The sequence below is a fragment of the Ursus arctos genome, unplaced genomic scaffold (assembly GCF_023065955.2).
Source record: "Ursus arctos isolate Adak ecotype North America unplaced genomic scaffold, UrsArc2.0 scaffold_14, whole genome shotgun sequence".
NCBI lineage: Eukaryota > Metazoa > Chordata > Mammalia > Carnivora > Ursidae > Ursus > Ursus arctos.
In genome coordinates, this window is record NW_026622808.1 from 18,358,605 (window position 1) to 18,384,127 (window position 25,523).

General features: G+C 42.4%; 1 protein-coding gene across 2 annotated transcripts; it reads left to right on the top strand.

Moving 5' to 3' along the window:
• Nucleotides 1-3,248: 3,248 nt before the first annotated feature.
• ZNF317 (zinc finger protein 317) lies at nt 3,249-21,490 on the top strand. Of its 2 annotated transcripts, none has more exons than XM_026481322.4 (7): nt 3,249-3,443; nt 14,203-14,325; nt 15,007-15,146; nt 15,614-15,740; nt 16,185-16,280; nt 17,567-17,649; nt 18,364-21,490. In XM_026481322.4, exons 2-7 carry the CDS (start codon nt 14,295-14,297, stop codon nt 19,684-19,686), a joined length of 1,800 nt encoding a protein of 599 aa, XP_026337107.1. In that variant the 5' UTR covers nt 3,249-3,443; nt 14,203-14,294; the 3' UTR covers nt 19,687-21,490. The 2 variants fall into 2 exon arrangements, with proteins under 2 accessions (XP_026337107.1, XP_026337108.1); XM_026481323.4 differs by having other exon boundaries at nt 3,264-3,443; nt 18,367-21,490.
• The last annotated feature ends 4,033 nt before the right edge of the window (nt 21,491-25,523 follow it).

Below are 25,523 nucleotides of genomic sequence, written 5' to 3' on the forward strand. Positions count from 1 at the left end.
GTTTCTTTCCTTTGGGTATAGAAAAGACATCTATCACATGAGCATCTTACAGTCTGCTTCAGGGGAAGGTCAGAGAATCCTTCCTGAACCTGCCATTTCTCAAATTCCTTCAACTTAATGTATTCAGTATGCTAAGATGCCATATTTTAGGGCAGCTGTATTCTGAGCCCTGTCAGGTGTTAAAAGAATTCATAACAGGGTTTTTCTTGGAGAATGAAGGGTTGTCGTGACCAGGAGAACCATGAAAGAGGCTTCTGGGTTCCTGGTAATTTTCTTTTCTTTTTAAAGATTTTATTTATTTGAGAGAGAGAGAGAGAGAGAATGAGAGAGAGATCACAAGCAGGGGGAAGGGCAGAGGGAGAAGCAGGTTCCTCAATGAGCAGGGAGCCCAAGGTGGGACTCGATCCCAGGACCCTGGAATCATGACCTGAGCCAAAGGCAGACGCTTAACCAACTGAGCCACCCAGGTGCCCTCCTGGTAATTTTCTTTTTAAAAAACCTGGGTAGCATAAAAAAAATCAATAAGTAAAAAATAAAAACAAAATAAAGAATAAAAAACCTGGGTAGCAATTGCATGGGCATGTATCCTTTGTGGACATTTTGATGATTTGTGCATAGGTGTGTTCACTTTTAAAATTTATTCACAGACTCTCTGCATGTTTGTTATACTTCAACAAATAACTTTAAAAATAAATCAAAAGGGGCGCCTGGGTGGCACAGCGGTTGGGCGTCTGCCTTCGGCTCAGGGCGTGATCCCGGCGATCTGGGATCGAGCCCCACATCAGGCTCTTCTGCTATGAGCCTGCTTCTTCCTCTCCCACTCCCCCTGCTTGTGTTCCCTCTCTCGCTGGCTCTATCTCTGTCGAATAAATAAAATCTTAAAAAAAAAAAATTAAAAAAATAAATAAAAATAAATCAATAAAAAGTCCACTTTATCTCCTTCCAGTTTCTCTAGGCAGCGTGAATGACTGACTAAGAGCCATTTACACAAGGAGGGGGATGTTTACCAGTATAAACTCAGCAATTGCGAAAATTTTAAAAAGGAAATTAGAATGGAATCTGGAAGGTGGGGGGAGGGGGGACCCTCTCAGCCCTACCACTGGTTGTCAACTGCAGACCACACAGAAAGAGGCACTTCGCAGGCTGATACCACTTTACTACCCCAGTAAGCGGTTGAAAGGTTTTCTCCTCTCCTGGCAACAGCCCAGCCAATGAGAGACTGTCACCACTCAGCCAATGAAAAGCCACTATACTTCAATCTACCCGTTGATTCCAACGGACTTTTTGTTTACGACAGCCATCCCATCTTCCTGCTTTTCTTTATCAAAGAGCATTCCTCTCCTTTGTTCTGTGGACTCCTTCGCTTGCTTGTCCTGGGTTGCAATTCTCTGCTATTCCCACATAAATCCCCCCTCTTTTTTTTTTTTTTTTTTTTTTTTTTTTGCTGGTGAAGTAACTGGCAGTTTCATTTCTGAGGTTAACATAATATTTTATAAAATTTTTTATTTACTTATTTGTCAGAGATAGAGAGCACAAGCAGGGGCAGTGGCTGGCAGAGGGAGAAGCAGGCTCCCTGCTGAGCAAGGAGCCCGATGTGGGACTCAATCCCAGGACCTTGGCATCATGACCTGAGCTGGAGGCAAATGCTTAACCAACTGAGCCACCCAGGTGTCCCTGAGGTTAACATAATATTTTATCCCTCTACAATAATCATATCTTTATATAGAAATTCAATGTGTATGAAGTTTTCCCAACCTTCAGGGTGCTATTCTCCTTAACAATGCTTCCCACTGAGGAGTATTGCAGAATTTTCCTACATTTAATTTTGAAGAGTTAAGTGAGTGATATTTTTTCCCTTTCATTCATTCCACCAATTAATCCTTGTGAGTTTACTGGGATTCAGCATTGATTAGACAAAATCTGATCCTGGCCCAGCACTGTTTACTAATTTTAAATACCCAATTTCTGTTTTCATGCCCCCAGGTCCTGCCTGAGTCATAACTGAATATTTTTTCCTTTTTTCCTCCTCTGTGCTGCCTCCAGATCTTTAAGATGTGACCCTTTCCCCTCTCTGGAGTTTCCCCAGTCTTGACCCCAAGCACCCACTGCTCCAGGTCTTTCCATTTTTTTTTTTTTTTAAGATTTTATTTATTTATGTGACAGAGAGACAGCCAGCGAGAGAGGGAACACAGCAAGGGGAGTGGGAGAGGAAGAAGCAGGCTCCCAGCGGAGGAGCCCGATGTGGGACTCGATCTGGGACCGCCAGGATCACGCCCTGAGCCGAAGGCAGACGCCTTAATGACTGCGCTACCCAGGCGCCCCCAGGTCTTTCCATTTTTGCTCACCTCTCTGCAGTGGGCTTGTTCTGTCCCCTTTTTGCCCCTGTAAAGAGTAATCAGAATTACTTACTTTTCCCATTTGAGTCTCACAACAACTTAAGAGGCAGCTCATTTTTACAGAAGGGGCAAGCTATAGGAAATACACTGAAGTTGCCTGTCTTGGTGGCGTTGGGATTAGAGCTCGTGCTAAGAAGCAGGCGTGGTCGGCTCTCGCATTCCTCCTGAGCTCACCTTGCCCAGATAAACGCCCTTACTCGGAACCTGGGCCTCCTAACCTTCTAGCTAAAATATTGTAAAAGAGGACCACAAAACGCTAACCTGGACTTCTCCAGGCCCCGCCACGACCTCTCTTGACTCAGAAGCAAGGAAAACATTTTGGGGGGCAGTGATCAGGCCCTGGGTTGACGGTCAAGGTAGAACTGAACATTACCTGGTGGATAGATGGGACAAATCAAAGGGTTGAGGGTGTTGTCAAGGTTTACAGCGGACAAGTGGAAAGATGGGGTTGCTATTACTTAAGGTTGAGAGGGTGAAGTCAGGAGTTTGATTTGTGGCATTTTAAAGTGTCTATAAAATAACCAAGTGGAGAGAGCAAGTCTCGCCATCTGGAATCCAGGGTAGAACTGTGGGGCTGTGGATGGAAATTTGAGCCTTGAGTGCATAAACAGTATTTAAAACGATGAGATTCGCTGCTACCACAGAGAGAATGATTAGAAGACGAAAAGAAACTTGAGAACTGAGTCTGTGGACACTGGAACAATTGGAAGTCGGGAAATGCGGATCGCCAGACTTCACCCGGGAATCAACGCCAAGACCGTCTAAACTCGAGAACTACATTTCCCAGATTCCTTTCCGCCCGGTGCTTCCGAGTTAGAGGCGGTCTATGAAGTCCCGCGATATTTAGAAGGCGGAAGTGAAGCGGAAGCCATTGCTCTTGGGAGGCGACTGTGGCTATACACATGGGCGGGGGAGGGGTGCGGCTTCCTCTGGGCTGTTGGGGACCGTCCGCTTCCCCGCCGCAGACCGGTCCTGCTGTATGAACTTGGCGTGCCTTCAGCGGCAGCTTCCGTGACCTCCACTCCACCCGATTCTACCCTCAGCCTTGTAAGCCCTGCTTTCCTCACTTAACCCTTTACCCTCGGTCTTCCCGAGGACGCGAAAGGCCCGTAGGCAGGGAGGAGTAAATGGGGACAGGGACCTGGGACCGGAAAGCCAGGCAGCCAGGAGAGGAGTGTGGTTTAGACTGTGATCAGCGATATGAAACGCTAGTATGTGAGGACTGAAATTTACGACCACCGTGTTTAGGACAAGGGGAAGGCAATGGTGATCTGCTTTAAAAAAAAAAAAAAAAAAAAAGGACTCCTTGGGGTGGGGAGGGGAAAGCCCCGCCGAGGTGAATTCAGGACCTGGGGGATACCGCGAGGATAATACCTTCCTTTTGCTCTGCGGTCCATTTTCTCCAACATTAATGGAGGTACACTGGCTTTCTATTAACATTTGCATTGAATGTTAAATTTTATATTTAAAGTTTTCGGTGCACTTACCTGTTCGTTTAGTTGACTCGTGTAAACAGCCTGTAACTAGATTTAGAAGTTCGCTTCAAAAAAAAAAAATGTTCACTTCAACATTCTGTTAATTTAACTTAAGAGTTAGTCCATTAATATTTATTGTGATTACTAATATGTGATTACTTTACTAATTGTGATTACTTTGCATTGATTTTTACCATCTTATTGTGCTTGCTATTTATCGTTTAACTTTAATATTTTTAAATTGAAGTATAAAACATATGCAAGAAAAAGTTATGAAAACACACACACACACACACACACTCTTAAAAGGACAACAATAAAGCGAATCTACAAACCAGGCCCAAAAAGAGTTTACGAAATCTCTGGAACCTGAGTACTCTTTCCTGCAAACTTCTCTTTCCCTGTGATTTCCTTTATGGATTGTACTGCTTATATGTTTTTCGAAAAATGCACTTCCTAATTTTGGTAATTATTTGTGAATGGACTCACACTCTTAAGTACTTTCAGAGACATCCTTTTTTCCATTAATGCAAGTCCACTTTTTAATTTAGAGATTTGTAAATATCTTGTAGATGAAGTACATACACAACCATTCTTTTTCAGGCACTTAATGGCTTAATTTTTTTTCAAGATTTTATTTATTTGCTTGAGAGAGAGCACAAGTGGGGTGAGGGGTAGAGGTAGAAGCAGACTTCTCACGGAGCAGGGAGCCCGATGTGGGGCTCAATCCCAAGACTCTGGGATCATGACCTGAGCCTAAGGCAGACGCTTAACTGACTGAACAACCCAGGCGCCCCTAGGGGTGTGTGTGTGTGTGTGTGTGTGTGTGTGTGTTAGATTTATTCATAGGAACTTTTTTTTAGCGCTTAGGAATTTTTTCCCCCCAACGGTTAGGTCTATTGAATTTGGGTTAGTTTTTGTGTAGTGTTTTGAATGTTCTTCAAAGACAGTGTTATCATCTGTATAGAATAAATTAGGTAATTTATTTTCTGTTTGCATCCTTCGTGTTTTATTTACTTACTTTGCTAGACAGGCTCAGGACTCCTGGTAGCATTGAATGGACTTTGGATAGCGGACTCTAGGCAGTCCTATTTTTTTTTTTCTGACCTTGAGGGGAATTGACCTTATGTTTGCTGGAGGCTCTTTTTTTAAAGATAGTAAAGGAAGCTCCCTTCTTTTCCTGGTCTTTTCCAATAGCTGGCTTGGGGTAGGTGCTATTGCTGTTGTGCATTGAATGAATAGTGAATTATATGCTTTTCTTGTTTATCTGATATTATTGTAAATTAAGCCAATTGATTTTCTAATGATTCACTACATTTTCCTTGGTAAATAAGTTACTTGTAAAGGACAGGCCCTATTGTATCATTTTTGGCTTCTATCTGCTACAGTGTTGGTTATTTGGACCTGTGAGTAAAATTGGCTCGCAGTTTTCCTTTTCTGTTTCAGGTTTATGTCAGCCTCATAAAATGGGGTGGGAATATTCCCTCTCTTTCCTAAACTCTGGAATATTTTGCCTAAGAGTAAAATGACTTTTTCCTTAAGAGGGAGCTGTGTTAGAACAACCATTTGGGTCTGGAGTTCGCTTTGTGGAAATTTTTCGAGCTGTTGTTTCAGTTCCTTTAAGGGTCATAGTGATGTAAGAAAGGTGTTAGGGTTCAAAGCCGAAGGCCAAGAAAGAATTCTTGAGATGTCTTTGGTGCAAAGAGGTGGTTTTATTAAAGCACGGGGACAGGACCCGTGGGCAGAAAGAGCTGCACTGGGGTTCTGAGAAGTGGCCCATTATATTACGTTCGTTCAGGTTGGCAGGGGGTTTGGGATAGCGAAAGCCTCCCAGGTATTTCAGAAACAAGGTTTCCAGGATCCTGAGGTGTCTGTCTATTGTGAGGAAAAGGTCATTTCTTATTGTTTAGTAAACCCTCAGTCATGAGACCCTTCAGATGTGTATTGGTGGGTCATATGCTTGGAGGATGATTGCCAACATGCATCTTGGGGGATAAAGGAAGTTCCCAAAGGAATTTTTGTATGTTAAAGTAGACTTAAAGGGGGTTGGGCCAAGATTGCCTTTTGCCCTTAGCAAAGTATTAACATTGACGCAGCTGAGTCCCTAGAGGAATGTCACCTTGCCTGTTTCAAGGACTTGTCAAGGGGCTGTAAGTAGTAAGGAAATTTAATAATTTTTCTTCTGCCTTTATTTCCCACATCAGTAGGGCATCTAAGTTCTTTATTTCATTACGGTTAGTAAAATTTCTTTAGGAACTCATTCATTCCTTCTAAGGTTTAAATTGTGTAGTCAAAGTTGTTAATAAAGTTCTTACTACATTTTTAATGTTTGTCACATCTGTAATCAGTTTATTTTTATATTTTCCTTTTTTAAAAAATAAAATAAGCCCTGCCAGATTTTTGTCAGTTTGGTTTTTTCTTAGAAAACTTTTGGCTTAATTGAGCCACTTAATAATATGAATGTCTTCTATGTTATAATTTTCTGTTATTTTTAACTTTCTTCCTTTTACTTTTTTGGGGGTTTCTTTCCAGTTTCTAACATTGGACACCTGTCACCATTCCAAAGAATTTCCGTATAATTCAGTTCTAAATATTGAATATTACGGCTTCTTTGACTTTCGAATTATTTAGGATTTTTTTCTTTTAATATCCATTCCTGTGACATTTTTCTGGTTATCTTTTGGACGTTGTTTGCTAACCTCATTGTGCTGTTTTCAGAGATAGATGCCATTTTCTGAGACACATTGTGCCTGTGTGGTTGGATGTTATAGTAGCTAGGGGATATGGTTTCATTTTGGTCACAGTCTGCATGTAGTTATTGAATTGTCTGCTTGAACTATATTAATGAGAGCTCTGGTGGTGGCTTTGTCCATTCTCCTTAGAGTTCTGTCCTTTTTTATTTTTTCGTGTATTTGAGGATGTAAAAACATATACAGCTTTTTTTTAATTACACCTCTTTGTTCTGGGATACCTGTTTTCTCTATGAACCTTTCTGCCTTAATCCTTTCTGTCTGATACTAATATATTAAAACCAGCTTTTTTTTTTTTTTTTTTAAGATTCTATTTATTTATTTGACAGAGAGCACAAGCAGAGGGAGCAGCAGGGAGGGGCAGAGGGAGAGGGAGAAGCAGGCTCCCGGCTGAGCAGGGAGCCCGATGCGATGCAGGGCTTGGTCCCAGAACCTTGGGATCGTGACCCGAGCCAAAGAGAGACACTTAACTGACTGAGCCACTCAGACTCCCCTTGCTGTACATTTTTTTTTTAAGATTTTATTTATTTATTTATTTTAGAGAGTACGCCAACAGGGGGAGGGAGAAGGACAAGCAGACTCCTTTCTGAGCGGCGATCCTTACATGGGGTTGGGCTCCATCCCCGGACCCTGAGATAACCATGACTTGAGCTGAAATCTAGAGTCAGATGCTTAACCAGCCGAGCCACCCAGGCACACCTTTCTCCTTACTTTTTGAATTTGTTTATGTGTTTATTTACTGTTAAGAGGTTGGATTAGAAGGAAGGGCAGACTTCTCCGTCCTTGTTTGTAATAGGAGAGGAGGAGAATATCAGAGATCAGTTTTGGGTAGAATTTTGGTAGAACTAGAGACCAGAAAGTTAGAAATACTCCTTCTAACTTTTTAAGGTAAAGTATAATTTACATCGAAGACAATTTACAAATCTTAGATCCAGTTTGATGAATTGTTTTGACAGTTGTGTACATTGTGTAACTGCTAACTAAAAAAATAAAGGAAAATATGAAGAACATTTCAGTTGCTCTAGAAAGTTCCTCTTGCTTCTCTCAGTCTCTTCATCTCCTACTCTTCCATTGAGACAACCACTTTTTGACTTCTCTTGACTGAGATAAACAAATTTTGCTAACAGCCTAAAATAAGTTTGCTTATTTGTGGATGTCATATAACTGGAATCAGAGCCTTTTTTGGTTCTGGTTTCTGTTGATGTGCATTGTAGACATTCAGCCATGCTGTGTGTCTCAGTGGTTTTTATTTGTCGGTAGTATTCCATCGTACACATCACAATTTGTTTATGCATTCTGTTACTGATGGATACTTAGATTGTTTCCAGCTTGGGGTTATTATGAAATCAGATTGCTCTGAACATTTTTGTATGAGTCTTTGTAACGTGTTTTCAAAAATTTCTCTTGGGTAAATATCGTTGAGTGGAATGGCTGAGTCAAATGATAAGGTGTACTTTTAAGAAACTGGCAGACTGTTGTTCAAAGTAGTTGAACTGTTTCAACTCCAGCCATCCATCCTTGCCAACATTTGATGTTGGTGGTCTTTTTTTATTTTGGCAACTCTACTGGGTTGGAATCCTGTATCTTCAGTTTTGTTGTGCATTCATCTGATGACTAATGATGTTGACTACCTTTTGACAAGCTTATTATATCGGTCATTCATTACATTTTGTGAAGTGTCTTTAGCCTTCTGTGTTGAGTGGGGTTTTTTCTTCGATGTCATGGGAGTTCTTTTTTTTTTTTTTTAAGATTGTATTTATTCATTTGAGAGAGAGAGAGACAGAGCACAAGCAGGGGTAGAGGCAGAGGGAGAGGGAGAACCAGACTGCCCACTGAGCTGGGAGCCCGACATGGAGCTCAATCCCAGGACCTGGAGATCATGGCCTGAGCTGAACAAGCCCAATGCAGATGCTTAACCATCTGAGCCATTCAGGCACCTCTGTAGGAGTTCTTTATGTGCTCTGAACACGAACTCTTTGTTAAATATATATACTACAAAAATTTTTTCTCAGTCTGTGGCTTGCCTGTTCCTTTTTTTTTTTTTTTTTTTTGAATTGAGATATAATTGACATAGCATTATATTAGTTTCAGGTGTACAGTGTAATGAGTCAATATTTGTATGTATTGCAGAGTAATCACTACAATAAGTGTGTAGTTAATACCATCACCATACATAGTTGCAAATTCTTTTATCTTATGATGAAAACTTTCAGGATCCACTCTCCTAGTGGATTTCCCCTCAATTTTTTTAAATTGAGGTATAGTTAGCACACAACGTTACAGTAGTTTCATGTATAAAAACCTTATGCTGAGCTCACCACAAGTGTAGCTACCATTTATCACCGTACAATGTTATTACAATATCTTGGACTATATTCCCTATGTTGTATTCTTACTACCTACTAAGTAGTACGTAGTAGGTACTAAGTAGTACGTAGTACTTAGTAGGTACTAAGTAGTAGTACTAATAGTACTACTATTAATATTATAGTACTAAATATATACTACAGTATTACTAACTGTAGTCAGCATGCTGTGCATTAGATCCCCAAGACTTAGTCATTTTATAACTAGAAATGTGTACCACCCCTTTTACCTATTTAACCTGCCCTCTGCCTCAGAGAATCACCTGTCCTTTATATCGATCACCTTGTTTTCTGGTTTTTCCTAAAGATTCCACATAGAAGTGAAAACATACAATTTTTATCTCTTTCTTTCTGTCCGCTTATTCTAAAACTGCTTATTTCACTTTGCACGATGCCCTCAAGGTGTATCCATGTGGCCAATGGCTAGGTTTCATTTTTTTAATGGCTGAGTAATATTCAGGTGTGCGTGCATGCAAACCACATTTTCTGTGCCTGTTCATCCATTGGTGAACACTTTGGTTGTTTCCATATCGTGGCTGTTGTAAATTATGCTGCAGTGAACATAAGAGTGCAGATATATTCTCAAATTAATGTTTTCGTTCAGGTAAATACCCAGAAGTGGCATTGCTGGATCTTATGGTAGCTATTTTAATTTTTGGAGGAACCTCCATACTATTTTCCATAGTGGCTGTGCCAATTTGCATTCCCACCAACAGTGCATAGGGGTTCCCTTTCTTCCCCATGCACTTGTTATTTCTTGTCTTTTTTTTTTAAGATTTTATTTATTTGTTTTAGAGTACAAGCGCGAGTTGTGGGAGGGGCAGAGGGAGAGGGAAAGAGAGAATCCCAAGCAGGCTCAAGCTCACGATTCTGAGATCAGGATTTGAGCCGAAATCAATGTCAGATGCTTAATAGACTGAGCCACCCAGGTGCCCCTCTTGTCTTTTTTTTTTTTTTTTAATGTATTTTTTGAGTAATCTCTATACCCAGTGTGGTGCTTAAACTCACAACTCCAAGATCAAGAGTTGCGTGCTCTATCCACTGAGCCAGCCAGGTGCCACATTTTTTTTTGTCTTTCTGATAATAGTCATTCTATCAGGTGTGAAGTGGTATCTCGTTGTGGTTTTGATTTGCATTTCCCTAATGTTCAGTGATGTTGAGCATCTCAGGTATCTCTTGGCCATCTGTATTTTTTCTTTGGGAAAATGTCTCTTCAGATCCTCTGCTCATTTGTTTATTGGATTGGTTTATTTGCTGTAGAGTTGTATGAGTCTTTTGTATATTTTAGACATTAACTCCTTATCAGATATGATTTGCAAATATTTTTTTGTGTTAGGTAGGTTGCCTTTTTATTTTGCTGATGGTCTCCTTTGCGGTACAGTAGCTTTTTAGTTTGGTGTAGTCCCACTTATTTTTGCTTTTGTTTCCTTTGCTTTTGGTGTCAAGTCAAACAATAATTGCCAAGACCAATGTCAGGAAGCTTACTGCCTAGGTTTCCTTTTAGGAGTTTTGTGGTTTCAGATCTTACATTCATGTCTTTAATCCATTTTGAGTTATTTTTTGTGTGTGGTGTAAGATAGTGGTCCAGTTTCATTCTGTTGCATGTTGCTCTCCACTTGTACCAACATAATTTATTTGAGTGACTGTTGTCACTTTCTTCGTTGTATATTCTTGGATTTTTTGTGATAAAGTAATTGACTACGTATATGTGACTTGACTTCTGGTATCATTTTTGTTCCATTGATCTATGTTTTATGCTATTCATTTTATGCTATTCATCATTTTCTTTTTTAAAGATTTTATTTATTTATTCGACAGAGATAGAGACAGCCAGCGAGAGAGGGAACACAAGCAGGGGGAGTGGGAGAGGAAGAAGCAGGCTCATAGCGGAGGAGCCTGATGTGGGGCTCGATCCCATAATGCCGGGATCACGCCCTGAGCCAAAGGCAGACGCTTAACCGCTCTGCCACCCAGGCGCCCCGCTATTCATCATTTCAAATGATGTTATTTGACTAAAAATGTTTAATTTGAGGAAATCCTATTTATTGATTTTTTTTAAATATTCTACTTGTGTTTAGTCTAAAATACTGTTGTGTAAGTCGAGGTTGTTAAAATATTTTCGCTGGGTTTTATTTTTTGTTTTCTGATTCATTTCAAAAGTTTTTAATTCAGATTTTTTGCTTATACAGGATAGTAGAAAACGCAGTTCCTTTTTACCCATTGAGTTCTTTCAGTACCATTTGTTAAGAAGACTGCTTTCCCTACTGAATTGCTTTGTTTTCTTACTGAAAATAACTTGTGCACATACAGGTTTGTTTCTAACTCTGTTCTATTCTATTGACCTATTTGCTACTTATTCCAGTAATCTTTAATTACGGTGGTGCACTTAGTAGTATGAATCCTCCAAATTTGTTTTTCTTCCTTAAAATTGTTTGGGCTCCTCTAGATCTTTTGCATTTTGTTATACATTTTCTTTATTTTTTTTCAATGTGGGGCTTGAACTCAAGACACTGAGATCAAGACCTGAGTTGAAATCAGGAGTTGGATGCTTAACCAACTGACCCACCCAGGCACGCCTCCCTGGTGTACATTTTAGATTTGGCTTGTCAACTTCTAGAGAAAAACCCTGCTGGGATTTTGATAGGGATTGCATTGCATTGGCAGGTGAACTCAGGGAGAATAAACACTACCTTAGTAACAGGGACTCTCGTAGTCTCTGAAAATGATATCCCTGCCTAGTTATTTAGGTCTTTAATTTTTTTTCAGCAGTGTTTCACAGTTTTTGTTGTCAAGGTCTTAACACAGCTTCTAACTTATTCCTAGGTATTTTATATGTTTTAGGCTATCATAAATGGCTTTTTTTTTCTTTCTTTTTTTTTTTTTTAGTAGACTTTATTTTTAGAGCAGCTTTAGGTTCAAAGCAAAACTAAGTGAAAGGGGGCACCTGGGTGGCAGAGCGGTTGAGCGTCTGCCTTCGGCTCAGGGCTTGATCCCGGTGTTGTGGGATTGGGCCCCACATCAGGCTCCTCCGCTATGAGCCTGCTTCTTCCTCTCCCACTCCCTCTGCTTGTGTTCCCTCTCTCGCTGGCTGTCTCTATCTCTGTCAAATAAATAAAAAATCTTAAAAAAAAAAAAAAAAACTAAGTGAAAGGTATAGCATTCTCAGGTACCACTGCCCCCCCAACACACGTGCATAGCCTCTTCAATTATCGACACCTCCCTTGGAATGGTGCACCTGTTAAAATTGATGAACCTACGGGTGCCTGGGTGGCTCAGTCACTTAGGCATCTGCCTTCAGCTCAGGTCATGATCCCAGGGTCCTGGGATCAAGCCCTGCATTAGGCTCCCTGCTCAGTGGGGAGCCTGCTTCTCCCTCTTCTGCTCCCCCTGCTTGTGCACATACACTCTGTCAAATAAATAAGTAAAATCTCAAACAACAGCAACAACAAAATGTAACATAGGTATCATACCTAATACAGTCTACATTCACATTTTCCAAATTTTACCAAAAATACGTTTAAGGATGTCCTTAATAAAATGTACATATTGTATTTGATTGTCAGGTGTCTGTTCTGTAAGATTTAAGATACTGGAACAATCTTACCTTTTTTTGTCTTTTGTGCCATTGATATTTGTTAACAGTTCAGACCTGGTTTGTTGTAGAATGCCCCACAATTTGGATTTGTCTAATAGTGAAAAGAAAGAAAAAAAATATATTCTTGGCAGTTAATAAGGCAAAATAATATTTCTGAACCTGATATAAATGGACACATGGTAGGAGTTTGTGGGGTTGTTAAATGGGTACAGTTGAAAAGGTAACATGGCTTTTTTCAGGGGTGAGCCGTTCTACATTTTTATTTTGTAATGATTATAGGTTAATAGGAAGTATTAAAACATGAACAAAAGGTCCCGTACACCCATTATCAAGTTTCACCCAATAATAATACACAGCTGTAGTACAGATATCAAGAACCAGGTGGGCAAAATGGGTGAAGGGGTTCAAGAAGTACAAACTTCCAGTTATAAAATAAGTCATGGGGATGTAACATACAGCATGGTGACAGTAGTTAAATGCAGTGTATCGCATATTTGAAAATTGCTTGAAGAGTAAATCTGACAAGTTCTTATCACAAGAAAAATGTTGTAATTGTGTGTGGTGATGGTTGTTAACTAGACATTGTGTGATCATTTCACAATATACGCGAATAATACAGCAATAAATGGCTTTTTTTTTTAAAGTTTTATTTTCCAGTTCTTTGCTCAGGTATGTTTTTTTAGTTGAGATTACTGTGAAATGAAAATAAAATTATTTGCTAAAAGTAAGAGTAATGATAAGACAGCTTTTGAGTCAGGAAAAACTGGCAAGATTTTACATGGTTTTTGGGAGATTGGAAGGTCAGGTTGCATAGTATGCTTTTCTTGAATGTAGGTGCTCCTTTCGCAGCTGAGTCTTGAAGGTTACGGGGTTGTGTGCAGCGTGATCTTGCCGGGTACCTTCAGAGAGGAGGTAGATGGTTGGAATCATCCAAGGCCAGTCTTTTGGTCAGTAGGTGTTATGGGCAGAGAGTCATAGATGTTATAGATTCATGATGACTTCCAGCTGGGTAGGTGGGGTGGTGAAAAAAGGAATTTGCTGTTAGGGAACAAGATGGTAGCAGCATGGGTGGCCTGGAATCCTCAAGTGAGAGAGTTTGTGTGAAATGTTGTAGAGGAGGTTTTGTAGAGAGCAAGATTTCTGAATCATTATCTGCGCACCTCGCAGTGATGATTCCAGTGATGAGAAGGCCTGGTCTGTGGCCAGGGTGTATGTGTTGGTGTGTGTGTATGGAGTGTGCGGCCAAAAGGCACTGGAGATTGGAACACGTGGTTCTAGGTGGACCATCCCCATGGCTCCTAGAACCATCCTAAACCATGGTGAGCCTTGAAGTTGGAAGGAAGAAGAGAAGTCTGGAGCCCAAGTGTTTAACAGATAAGGGAGTCTGACGAGTTGTGCTCGGGGACAGATTACTTGGGACAGTGGATCTGAATCTTGAGGCACATTAGGGACCTTCCCCACATTGCCTGGAGGATTTCCTGAGTAAGACAAGGCCCATCTTCAGACAGAACTTGCTGCTCCAAAGAGGAGATGCTGGAAAGCAAAAATTGGAATTGTCCTTTGAGCCCAAGAGGCAGAAAGCCTTTGACTGCTCCTTAGTGTTTTTGTCATTTACTACAGATGCCTGCTTGAGGAGTCCCGTGACTGCGAGAGGGAAGCTTCCTGCTGCCAGTGCCCTGTTGTTCAGGCGGATTGGCTGTCATTCTCACGGGATGGCAGCTCTTGGTCTGTCTCCCACATGTGGTAGGTTCTTGGGGTGATGAATGGATGCCCTCAGAAGTCCAGCTCAAGTGGCCTCTGGATTTCACAGAGGTCGGGGTTGTGTGTGGCCAGAGGGAGGGCTGCCAGAGAGGATGGAGGACCTGAGAAAGGGTGGGAGCCAAGTCTTGGTAGCCTCCCAGTGACTGTGCCTCATTTGGGGTCTTTGTGAGTTTGGGTGAAGTAGGGTTTGTCAGTGGTTGATGTATAAGGAAGGACTGTAATGGGTAACCCTATATTAGTTATTATTACTATTGTTATTAAAGATTTCATTTTTAAGTAATCTCTTCACCCAGCATGGGGCTCAGACTCGTAACCCCAAGATCAGGAGTTGCATGCTCCACCAACTGAGCCAGCCAGGAGCCCCTGTTGTTTTTTTAATCCATTTATTATTGTGATAAATCTGAGAAAAGCAATAGCTCTACCTCTTAGAGTTTTAATTTCTTCACTCATTGATTGAGAACCTATATCACTTTCTTTGTGGGCATGAAAGCCCACCGTCCTTTTTCTGTCCTTGAGTGAGCAGGGCTGCTCTTGCTCGTTACCAGCCATTGCGTGTGAGAGAGAGACGGGGACAGACACTGCACACTTACAGCGGGTGTGGGCAGTTCCCTGATCTGTGAGTGTTGGGCCGGCTGTAATCCTCGTGGATCTGCTCTTCTCCAGCTGTGTCCACCCAGGACCCTGCCTGTATCCAGGAGTCAGAAGCTCCTCCTTCTTCAGAAGACCATTCCTGTTCTCAGGATGTGGACCTGTTTGCTTGCAATGGCCTGGAATGCCCCATGCCAGCTGGTGTTGGGTCTCAGGTACAAGATCTCTGGGCCCCTGGGGGTGGGAGAGGCACTTCCCCGGAATGCCCCCAGCACCACTTGTTAGTTCTTTGAGAGCCTCACCTAGGCTGATCAGTGCCGGATCAGGGCACAGGAGCAAAAGCCAGAGACTGTTGCCGTGTTCTCCTTGGTATCAGGGACCTGGTTAGGGGAAACGAACTCTTGTGTAGCAGGTGTTTCTCTCATAGTAGAGCTCAGAATGCTCAGGCTAGACGTGGAGAGAGCTTTGGTCCCAGGTCAGCAGAGTTAAATGTGAAGAGGTGAGATCACGTTGCAGTGAAGAGTCTTGAGGAGTGGCTTCTAGAACACATTTGAGACCCCAGAAGCCCATCTGAAAGTCCTGTGTTTGGAGTCTCTCATGCCCAGGCTTCAGCCTCAGCCATCTTTCTGTGAACGCAGATAGGCTGGTTTCTTACTGACCCCAAATGTGTGTGGTGATTCAGGAGTCAGTGACTTTCCAGGATGTTGCTGTGGACTTCACTGAGAAGGAGTGGCCCTTGCTGGATTCTTCTCAGAGGAAACTGTACAAAGATGTGATGTTGGAGAACTACAGCAACCTCGCCTCAGTGGGTAAGGCTGGAACCCTTTCTCTCCTTAAGTATCCGATGTGTTTGTTCTAAATACGTGTTGTGACCCGGGGACGGTGGGGATTTGGAACATAATTGTGACCAAGCTGACCTCGTGCCCCCCTCAAGGTGTCTCCCGGTGGTTGTTGAGATCTCTTCATTGCCTTGACCTTGGACATTGTCACGTGTGTCTGAGTTTGGGCATAGGTTTCTGAGTTAAGAAATCCTCACTCTTTTGAAGGGCAAAGTGTTGTGGGTCTTTGTGGTTTTGTGTTTTATGAAAACCTTTCACTGTGTTCTTTAGAAATTTGGCACCATCATTTTGCTGCTCCTAAGTCAGACTTGTCCATCTTCAGAACACTGAAGACCAAAACACTGACCCCAGCTTAATGGAAGGGGTTGTCCTCTGCACGATCCTCCCTCAACATGTGTCTTTCCCCGTGAGTAGGGTATCAGGTGGGCAAACCCAGCCTCATCTCCCACTTGGAGCAAGAAGAGGAGCCGAGGACAGAAGAGAGGGCGCTTCACCGAGCCACATCTCCCGGTGAGCAAAAGGCAGACAGCAGGTAGATGCAAGTGCTTCTGGGTACCTGCTGTATGCAGTGATGGGATGGCAGGAGATCCATTAGGAAATGGCACGTAGGGAGTTTGAGATGATCCTTCTCCGTTCTCTCACAAGTCCTTTGGTCTCACTGTCCTCTCCTCTGGGTGTGTGTGTGTGTGTGTGTGTGTGTGTGTATTTCTTCCTTTGTTGCTTTCGTCTGTCTACTTACTTATTCACTTACCGACTGACTTTTTGCTGAGATATAACTGACACGCTGTGTTGGTGTTAGGTGTACAACGTGATGATTCAGTACTTGTATATATCGCAAAGTGACCGCCACAGTAAGTCTGATTAACATCCATCACCACACAGTTATAAAAGTATTGTTTCCTTGTGATGAGAACTTTTAAGATTTACTGTCTTGGCAACTTGTAGTACGTCACAGTATTATTAACTGTGGTCACCATGCTGTGTGTTACATTCCCAGGACTGACTGATTTCATAACTGGCAGTTTGTACCTTTTGACCCCCTTCATACCCATTTTTTCAACCCACCACTTCTGACAACCACCACCAATCTGTTCTTTGTATCCATGAGCTCAGTTGTTCTGTTTTTTTGGCGGGAGGAGGGTGGTTTGGTTTTTGTTTTTTAGATTCCATGCTTCAGTGGGATACGGTATGTCTTCCTTTGCTTATCTCACTTAGCATTATTGCCCTCTATCCCTGTTGTCTAAAATGGGAAGAGTCCCTTTTTTTATGGCTGAATAATACTCCGTTGTGTGTATAAACCACATTTTCTTTATTCCTCTATCAGGGGGCACTTAGATTGCTTCCATTGCCTTGGCTATCGTAAATAATGCCACTGTGAACGTGGGGGTGTGGATATCTTTTCAAGGTGGTGTTTTTGTTTTCTTTGGATAAATGTCCAGAAGAAGAATTGTTCAGTGTCATCTTTGAATTTGACACATCCACATGAGCTCTGTCCCATCCTTTCATATTCAGCGTTCCTGGGCCTGCTCTTTCTTTTGTTACCAGTGTGAGTCTCTGAAGAATTTATTCCTTAGTGAATCAAGTTCAGTGTCTCCCCTGTCACTGGCAGATGCCTCACACTGCCACGGTTCACAGACATTTTTACTCACGTGTGTTTCCCCCCTTTGACATCACCTTTCCTTCTTTAGGGTTAGTATTGCAAAGAAATCCCCCCGTCTTTGTCACTACCATCTCACCATCTCTTTCTCCAGCTAATAGTTCTCTCCCCGGGTTAATATTTTACCAATTTGTTTCAGATTGGGAGGCTCCATCTAAAAGCAAATGGTCCATTCTCATGGAAGATATTTTTGGGAAGGAAACGTCCAGCGGTGTGACAGTGGTAAGATCTCCTTGGGGTAATCCCAGGTCTCCCATGCTGAGAGGAGACGGGCAGCCTCAGAAAAGCAGCTCAAGAGCCAAGCGCATGGCCTTCCCTGAGAGGCAGCTGTTTCACACCCTGATTGTCCCAGCTTTGGCGGGAAAACCCTAAACCTAGCCTCAAATTTCTTTTCTTTTTTTTTTTTTTTTTTAAGATTTTATATATTTGACAGAGAGAGACACATCAAGAGAGGGAACAGGAGCAGGGGGAGTGGGAGAGGGAGAAACAGGCTTCCCACTGAGTGGGGAGCCTGATGTGGGGCTCGATCCCAGGACCCTGGGATCATGACCTGAGCTGAAGGCAGACACTTAACAACTGAGCCACCCAGGCACCCTAACCTCAAATTTCTTGACTCAGAGTTGTGACAGCCAGATCTCTCTGTACCTGTGCCTCAGATAGCGTTGGGGCTCAGTTCAGATTTAAACAGTTAACAAAGTATATATGCAGAAAGCTGTGTGAAAGTTACACCCATGGAGGCTTAGCAGGTGGCATCCACCTTTTAATTTGATAGAGCCCAGATGGGGTAGGAACAGGGTTTTGGTGCTCCAGATCATAATGTCATTCGTCACAATGACACGCTTCTACTTAATCAGCTTGTGTAGGGATGGCCAGATGATTCGTAGGAATGCAGTGAGTTGTGGGAAATGTCTGAGTCAGCGCTCATCTCTTAATCAGCAGGAGAGAACACGTCTCGGAGAGAAATCCACGGAGTACTCTCACCTGTTTGAAGTCTTCAGCATGAGCACACACCTGACTCAGCAGATAGGAAGGCACGCTGGCAAGAGGCCCTATCACCGCCGGGACTGCGGGGCAGCTTTCAAGAACAGGTCACATCTAGCCCAACACGTGAGCATTTACAATGGGAGGAAAATGCATGAATGTCACCAGTGCCAAAAAGCCTTTACCACGAGCGCGTCCCTTACACGGCACAGGAGAATACACACTGGGGAGAAGCCCTACGAATGCAACGCCTGCGGGAAAGCCTTCAACGATCCCTCTGCCCTCAGGAGTCACGCAAGAACGCACCTCACAGAGAAGCCCTTTGACTGCAGTCAGTGTGGAAACGCCTTCCGCACCCTCTCCTCCCTGAAGATACACATGAGAGTCCACACGGGGGAGAGACCTTACAAGTGTGATGAGTGTGGGAAGGCGTACGGCAGGAGCTGCCACCTCATTGCACACAAACGAACACACACTGGAGAGAGACCCTACGAATGCCACGACTGTGGGAAGGCTTTCCAGCATCCCTCCCATCTCAAAGAGCACGTCCGGAATCACACTGGAGAGAAACCCTACGAATGCACACAGTGTGGAAAAGCCTTCCGATGGAAGTCGAACTTCAATTTGCACAAGAAGAACCACATGGTAGAGAAAACGTACGAATGTAAAGAATGTGGGAAATCCTTTGGTGATCTCTTGTCACGGAGAAAACACATGAGAATTCATATTGTGAAGAAACCCATTGAATGTAGACAGTGTGGGAAAGCATTCCGAAACCAATCCATCCTTAAGACACACATGAATTCTCACACTGGAGAGAAACCCTACGGGTGTGACCTGTGTGGAAAAGCCTTCAGTGCGAGCTCAAACCTGACCACACACAGGAAAATCCACACTCAGGAGAGACGCTATGAGTGTGCCGCCTGTGGGAAGGTGTTTGGGGACTACTTATCCCGGAGGAGGCACATGAGCATTCATCTGGTAAAGAAGCGCGTTGAATGTAGGCAGTGTGGGAAAGCCTTCAGAAACCAGTCGACCCTCAAGACACACATGAGAAGTCACACAGGAGAGAAGCCGTACGAGTGCGATCATTGCGGGAAAGCCTTCAGCATCGGCTCAAACCTTAATGTGCACAGGAGGATACACACTGGGGAGAAGCCCTACGAATGCCTGGCCTGCGGGAAAGCCTTCAGTGACCATTCATCCCTTCGGAGTCATGTGAAAACTCACCGGGGAGAGAAGCTCTTTGTGTCATCCGTGTGGAAGAGGCTCCAGTGATGCATCTTCTTTGGGGGAAGCACGAGAGCTCAGACCGGGGGAAAGCCTCGTTGGTGTAAGGAAGGCAGGAGCACTTTGACGAGCTCAACTGGGCACAAAAGAGTACCCGTACGGGAGAAATCCAGTTTGTGTCATGGCTGGGAAAGACGTGTTTTCTCTCACCACTGCGGGGATTCGTGAGAACTCATGCTGGGGGCAAAAACATACCTGTGGTGTCCAGAAGCTGTCAGTGTACATTCGGCTCTTTAAAGCAAATGAGAACTTGAGGGAGAGAAACCACAGCTTGGTATTTAAGGTCAAGATGATTTTAGCACCACCCGGCACCTTCTGGGCATATGAGTAAGCACACTAGGGAGAAGCTCTGTAAATCTGCCTGCTGGGCAAACCTTTACTGGTCTCACCCTGTATTCTTCATGAAAGAAATCATACTAAAGAGAAAAATCTATAAGGTAGGAATGTGGGAAGGTCTATAAGAGGTCAGCAAACGGGCCAACTGTCTATTTTTGTATAGTTTGCAAGCTAAGAATAGTTGTTCCATTTTTAAAGAAGAAAAATGTGTGACAGACACCACATGCAACTCCCAAAGCTTAAAATACTTATTTTCTGGTCCTTTATGGAAAAACTTGGCCAACCCTTGGTCTCCAGCAGCAGTTCCTAACCGGGGATGATTTTGTTTGTCTGGAGACATTTTTCATAGTTAAAACTCGGGGGATATGCTTCTGGCACATAATGCATAGGAGCCCCGGCCGTAGAGAATTCTGTGGCCCAAAATGTCGATATTGCTGAGATTGAGAACCTTAGCCTGGGACAATCCCTCGGTTTTTGTGAAATGTTCAGTAGGAGAGGTTTCTGTTTAAAACTTCAAAAATATAATCAGTGTAATTCTTTCAGGAAAAGTGAGAACCCACACTGTAGACAGTCCCCATGTGGAGATGATTTTAACCACAGCCCCCCTCACTTGTGCTTATGAGAATTCATACCCAGATGGAATTTTCTAGTGAATATGAAATTGCATTCATCAGTCTGTAATCATGAAAATAGACCCTCGTTCATTAATTTGTAGTCTCTATTTTTAAGATTATGCTCCTCTTAACGCTTATGCTTCATCACAGAAGGTTTGTATATAGTATTTTTATTACAGTTTCATTCCCGATGTGTGTTAATTTCCTTCTGGATAACTTACCTGACCCGTGGACTGTTCAGAATTGTGTTACATACTGTGTAACATGGGTATTTTTAATACCTGTGTTACGAGTGTCTAGTTCAAATGGATTGGATCAGCGCACAATGTCTTCCATCAGATGGATCCTCTGGAATGTTCTCGGTCTCCCGTCCAGCCAAGAGTGACGTACACCACTCATTGCTCTCCCAGTGTCTCCTCTTCTGTGTCAAGAAAATCCAGCTTTTGTCAGATTACTAACATACGCCGTTTTTGAGAGTCTCTTACGAGTTTTCTGCGGCTAGTACAGTCCTTGTCTCCCACCCTGGCCATTGACAGAGAAGCAGATATCCCTGTGTGGGCTGTGAGAGAAAAGCACTTAGAAAGGGATCATTCTTATCTGGATTCTTCTACATGTTTCCTTTTTGCTGTTTGCCCTACTTCTCACCTTGTAAGGAGATCAAGGACCCAGTGTGGAAAGATCCATCTTGTGACCATGAGGATGCAAGCCACAGGCTGAAGAGGATCCTGCAGAAAAGTCATAATCCTGGCCTCCCCGGTAGCTTCTTCGTCCACACTAGCCATGGATTTGTTATTTCCAGACTTCCTATTACGGGAGAAAAAAATAAAATATCATCGGTGTAAGCAGCTTTGGATATTTCATTGTTTATCAGTTTAATAATTTTTTGGTTGGGGGAGGGTTCTACTGCAGGTGGCTGCCATCTGTAATACGTACACTCAGTCATTAGTAAGGTTTTCTAACTGCTGTGTGTGTGGGTATAATCTGCTTACACTTTCAACCGTTGGATATGGGGGTTTTTACATCTTTAAGCCATGTTTTAAAATCGTATTTCAAGTCTTTGACATACTTAAGTATTTATTTTCATAGACTTGACGTAAGTGTATCAGTTTTTACAGAAGCCCTAGGAAGCAAGTGCCATCACTGTCTCGCTTTTGCATATGGAGACTCAAAGGCAAACAAGTTTAGGTTGTTTGAGGTCAACCCCCAAACCAGTAGTTGGGCTTATATTTCAGTCCACACTTCTCTTACGTCGGGCCACGTTCTGTCCATGCCCTACATCTGTAGCAGTGAATTGGGATTTTTGCCCTCGTGGTGCTTACATTCTGCTTAGGTTAAGGCACCTGATAAACAAATGGGTAAATGTGTATCAAATGGTGGTACATACAATGGAGGAAAATTTAAGCATGGTGCTGGTGAGAGGAAATGCAGGGATTCAGCAAACCTGTTGGGTGGGCAGGGAAAGCCTGCCTTTAGTTGAGCATTTGAGCAGCGATGTCCATGAACTGTGAGTGCGCCATATTGTAATTGGAAAAAGCACCCTTGGCAGTTCAAAGGCCGTGAAAAAGAAAACTGCTTGGCACTGCCATGCAGTAGCGAAGGGGCCAATGTGGCCAGAGTGGAGCAAGCTTGGGAGCCACAGAAGATGAGGCTAGATCTGGGTCAGGATCCCAATTTTGTGGGTTTACTGGAAGGACTTTGCCTTTTATCCTCCATGTGGTAGGAAGTGGGTGGAGGGTTTTGAACAGAGGGGTGGCGACTGTCTGATTTCTGTTTGAATCGCTGGCTTCCAGGTTGACAGGTTAAGGAAGGACAAAGTACAAACAAGCCTGTTAGAAAGCTGTTGGGGAATTGCAGTTAGATACGCCGGGGGCCAGATTGGTGGTAGTGGGGGAGGGTTGAGATACACATGGATGAATGTAGCTGTAATTTTCACTTCCAGACGAACGTTGCTGCTTTAGGAGATGGTGTGCATACTTTCTGGAGTATCGGTGAGTTATTCCAGGAGTGTGAATTGCTGGTGTAAGGTCTGTGCACATTTGGTGCCAAAATCATTTCTGCTATGGTTGTGTGTGCATGTTCACAATATTGAAAGCAGGTTTGACTGTAACACAAAACTGCTTAGTTCACACATGTACATCTTAATTACGTGAACAAATCCATGTAATGAGCAGACAAGAAGAAATACTACCAGCATAGCCGACATCCCTTCTTTGCCTCATGCCCGTGACAAACCCTGCCCTACTCTGCACAGGTAACCAGAATTCTGACCGTGTGGCTTGGGTTTTTTTGTTGTTTGTTTGGTGGTGGTTGGTTTTTTTTTCTTTGAACTCTATATGGAACCATATAGTATGTGTTCTTCTGTGTCCGTCTGAATTTGCCCATTATTTCTATGAAATTGATCCTTCTTATTTAAGCAGTTTGTGTCAATTGACATTTCACTTTGCAGTTGGGGGCTATTGTGAATAATGCTGCTATGGACATACTTTCACATTTCTGATAGTGTGCAAGTGCGTGTATATTTCTCTTGGGTGTATGCCCTAGACTGAAATCGCTGGGTCATATGGCGTGCATATGTTCATTTTTGTAGATGATGCCAAATTTCCAAAGTGGTTGTGCAGATTTGTTTCCCAACAAGCTATTTTATAGAGTTGGTTAAGATACTGAAGTTGCCTGCCTTTTTCTTTTTTTTTTTTTTAAGATTTTATTTATTTATTTAACACAGATAGAGACAGCCAGCAAGAGAGGGAACACAAGCAGGGGGAGTGGGAGAGGAAGAAGCAGGCTCATAGCGGAGGAGCCTGATGCGGGGCTCGATTCCCACAACGCTGGGACCACGCCCTGAGCCGAAGGCAGACAATTAACCACTGTGCCATCCAGGCGCCCCTGCCTGCCTTTTTCTTAACTGTGATTTACGTATTCCATTATGAGCCCTCTGGATGGTGCATGTTTTCTCCCACTCTGTTGCTTATCTCCAGTGTTTTAAATGGTGTATTTGGTTGAAATGAGTTCCTAATTTTAATTTTATGGACAACACTCTTTTTTTTTTTTTAAGATTTTATTTATTTATTTGACACAGAGAAAGGCAGCGAGAGAGGGAACACAAGCAGGGGGAGTGGGAGAGGAAGAAAGCAGGCTCCCAGTGGAAGGAGCCTGATGCGGGGCTCGATCCCAGGGATCCGGGATCACACCCTGAGCCAAAGGCAAATGCTCAATGACTGAGCCACCCAGGTGCCCCTGGACAGCACTCTTCTGTTCCTGTGTAAGAAGTATTTGCCACCCAGAAGGCAAGAAGACAGACATTCTTTGATTTCTTCTACAAGTTGGTTTCGGTTTTGGTTTTTGGTTTTAGTATATACCTATAGGTCTGTATATAGTTAGATCTATAGTCCATGTGAGATTGATTTTTGTGTTGTGTGAGCTATTAATCTTAGTTTTACTTTTTCCATATTAACCCAGCATTATTTATACAAAAAGTACATCTTGGCCCTAGGAATATGAGATGTCACCTTGTCATATATTGAATTCCTTATGTATTTGGTCTAATTCTGGGCTTTTTATTCTACTGATTTATTTGTTCATGTACCATGCCACAGTGTTTAAATTATAAGACGCTTTATAATAAGCTTTAATGTCTGGAATGTCTAGTTCCCCCTCTTTTTCGGTGTCTTCCTAGGTATTCTTGCTTGGTTTTTCTTTTAAGATTTTTCTTTTCTTTTAAGTAACCTCTGTACCCAACATGGGGCTCAAACTTATAACCCTGAGATCAAGAGTCAACATGCTCTACTGACTGAGCCAGCCAGGCGCCCTGTTGGTTTTTTGGGTTTTTTTTAAATATATATACACGCACTTTTCCTGTTATCTTGTTCAACGCCGTAAAATTAGCTTGTTGGTATTTTTGTTATCATTGCCTTGAATTTCTAAGTGAACTTGAGGAAAACTAACAATTCTACAATGTAAAGTCACTTATCCAAGAACAGAGGATATCTTTCCATTTGTTCAGGTCTATTTTTGTGTTTGTCGGGAACGTTTAAAAGTTTTCCATATACAAGTTTTATACATTCTTGTTAAGTTTTCTCTAAGTATTTAGTCATTTATTATAAATGACCTTTTCTCCACCATTGTTTTCTGTTCACAGAAACAGCTTTGTACATGAAAGCTAAGTTCATAACTCGCTACTTTGCTGAATTATTTTTTGAGTTCGCCATATGACTGGTTTTCTGGGGTTTTCCAGGTATACTGCCATATCACCTGCAAGTTGAGATACCTTGTTTACCAGTTCTTACGCCTCTAATTGTTTTTTCTTGTCTAACTGCGTTGGCTAATGACCTCTACACAGTGACAAATAGCAGCAGAGATAGCGGGCGTCCTTGCTGTGTCCTAGAGGAGGTGCCCCCGTGTTTGCCCGTTCATTAAGATAATGTCTTTTAGAACTAAGGTATTATATTTATTTTATCATATTGAGAAGATATCCTATATTCTTGAATGTTTTGTCATGAATGAGTGTTGAATTTTGTCCGTTTTTTTGAGCATCTATGAAGAGGATCATGATTCTTCTGATTTATTAATAAAGTATATGATATTAATAAATATTTCAGTATTCAACAAATCTTGCATTACGGGAGTGAATTTCACTTGTTCACAGTGTATTGTTTTCTTAAAATGGTGCTGGATCCTTTTTTGCTACTATTTTGTTTAGAATTTCTCATTGGTATTAACGTATGATAATTGGTCTGTAGTTTGTACTGTCTCTGTCTGGTTAGGTATTAGTTTTACACTTGCTTCATAAAAGGTATTGGGAATTTTTCCTTCTCAGTGCTCAGGGATAACTTATATGGCATTAGGACTGTGTGGCTTTGGAAGATTTGGTTGCATTCC

Excerpts from the sequence above, each read along its gene's own strand:
- ZNF317 (XM_026481322.4), top strand. The coding sequence starts at position 14,295 with ATGGCAGCTCTTGGTCTGTCTCCCACATGTG. Across the intron at positions 15,147-15,613 it reads CAGCTGGTGTTGGGTCTCAG|GAGTCAGTGACTTTCCAGGA; the intron begins GTACAAGATCTC and ends GTGGTGATTCAG. Across the intron at positions 16,281-17,566 it reads TCACCGAGCCACATCTCCCG|ATTGGGAGGCTCCATCTAAA; the intron begins GTGAGCAAAAGG and ends AATTTGTTTCAG.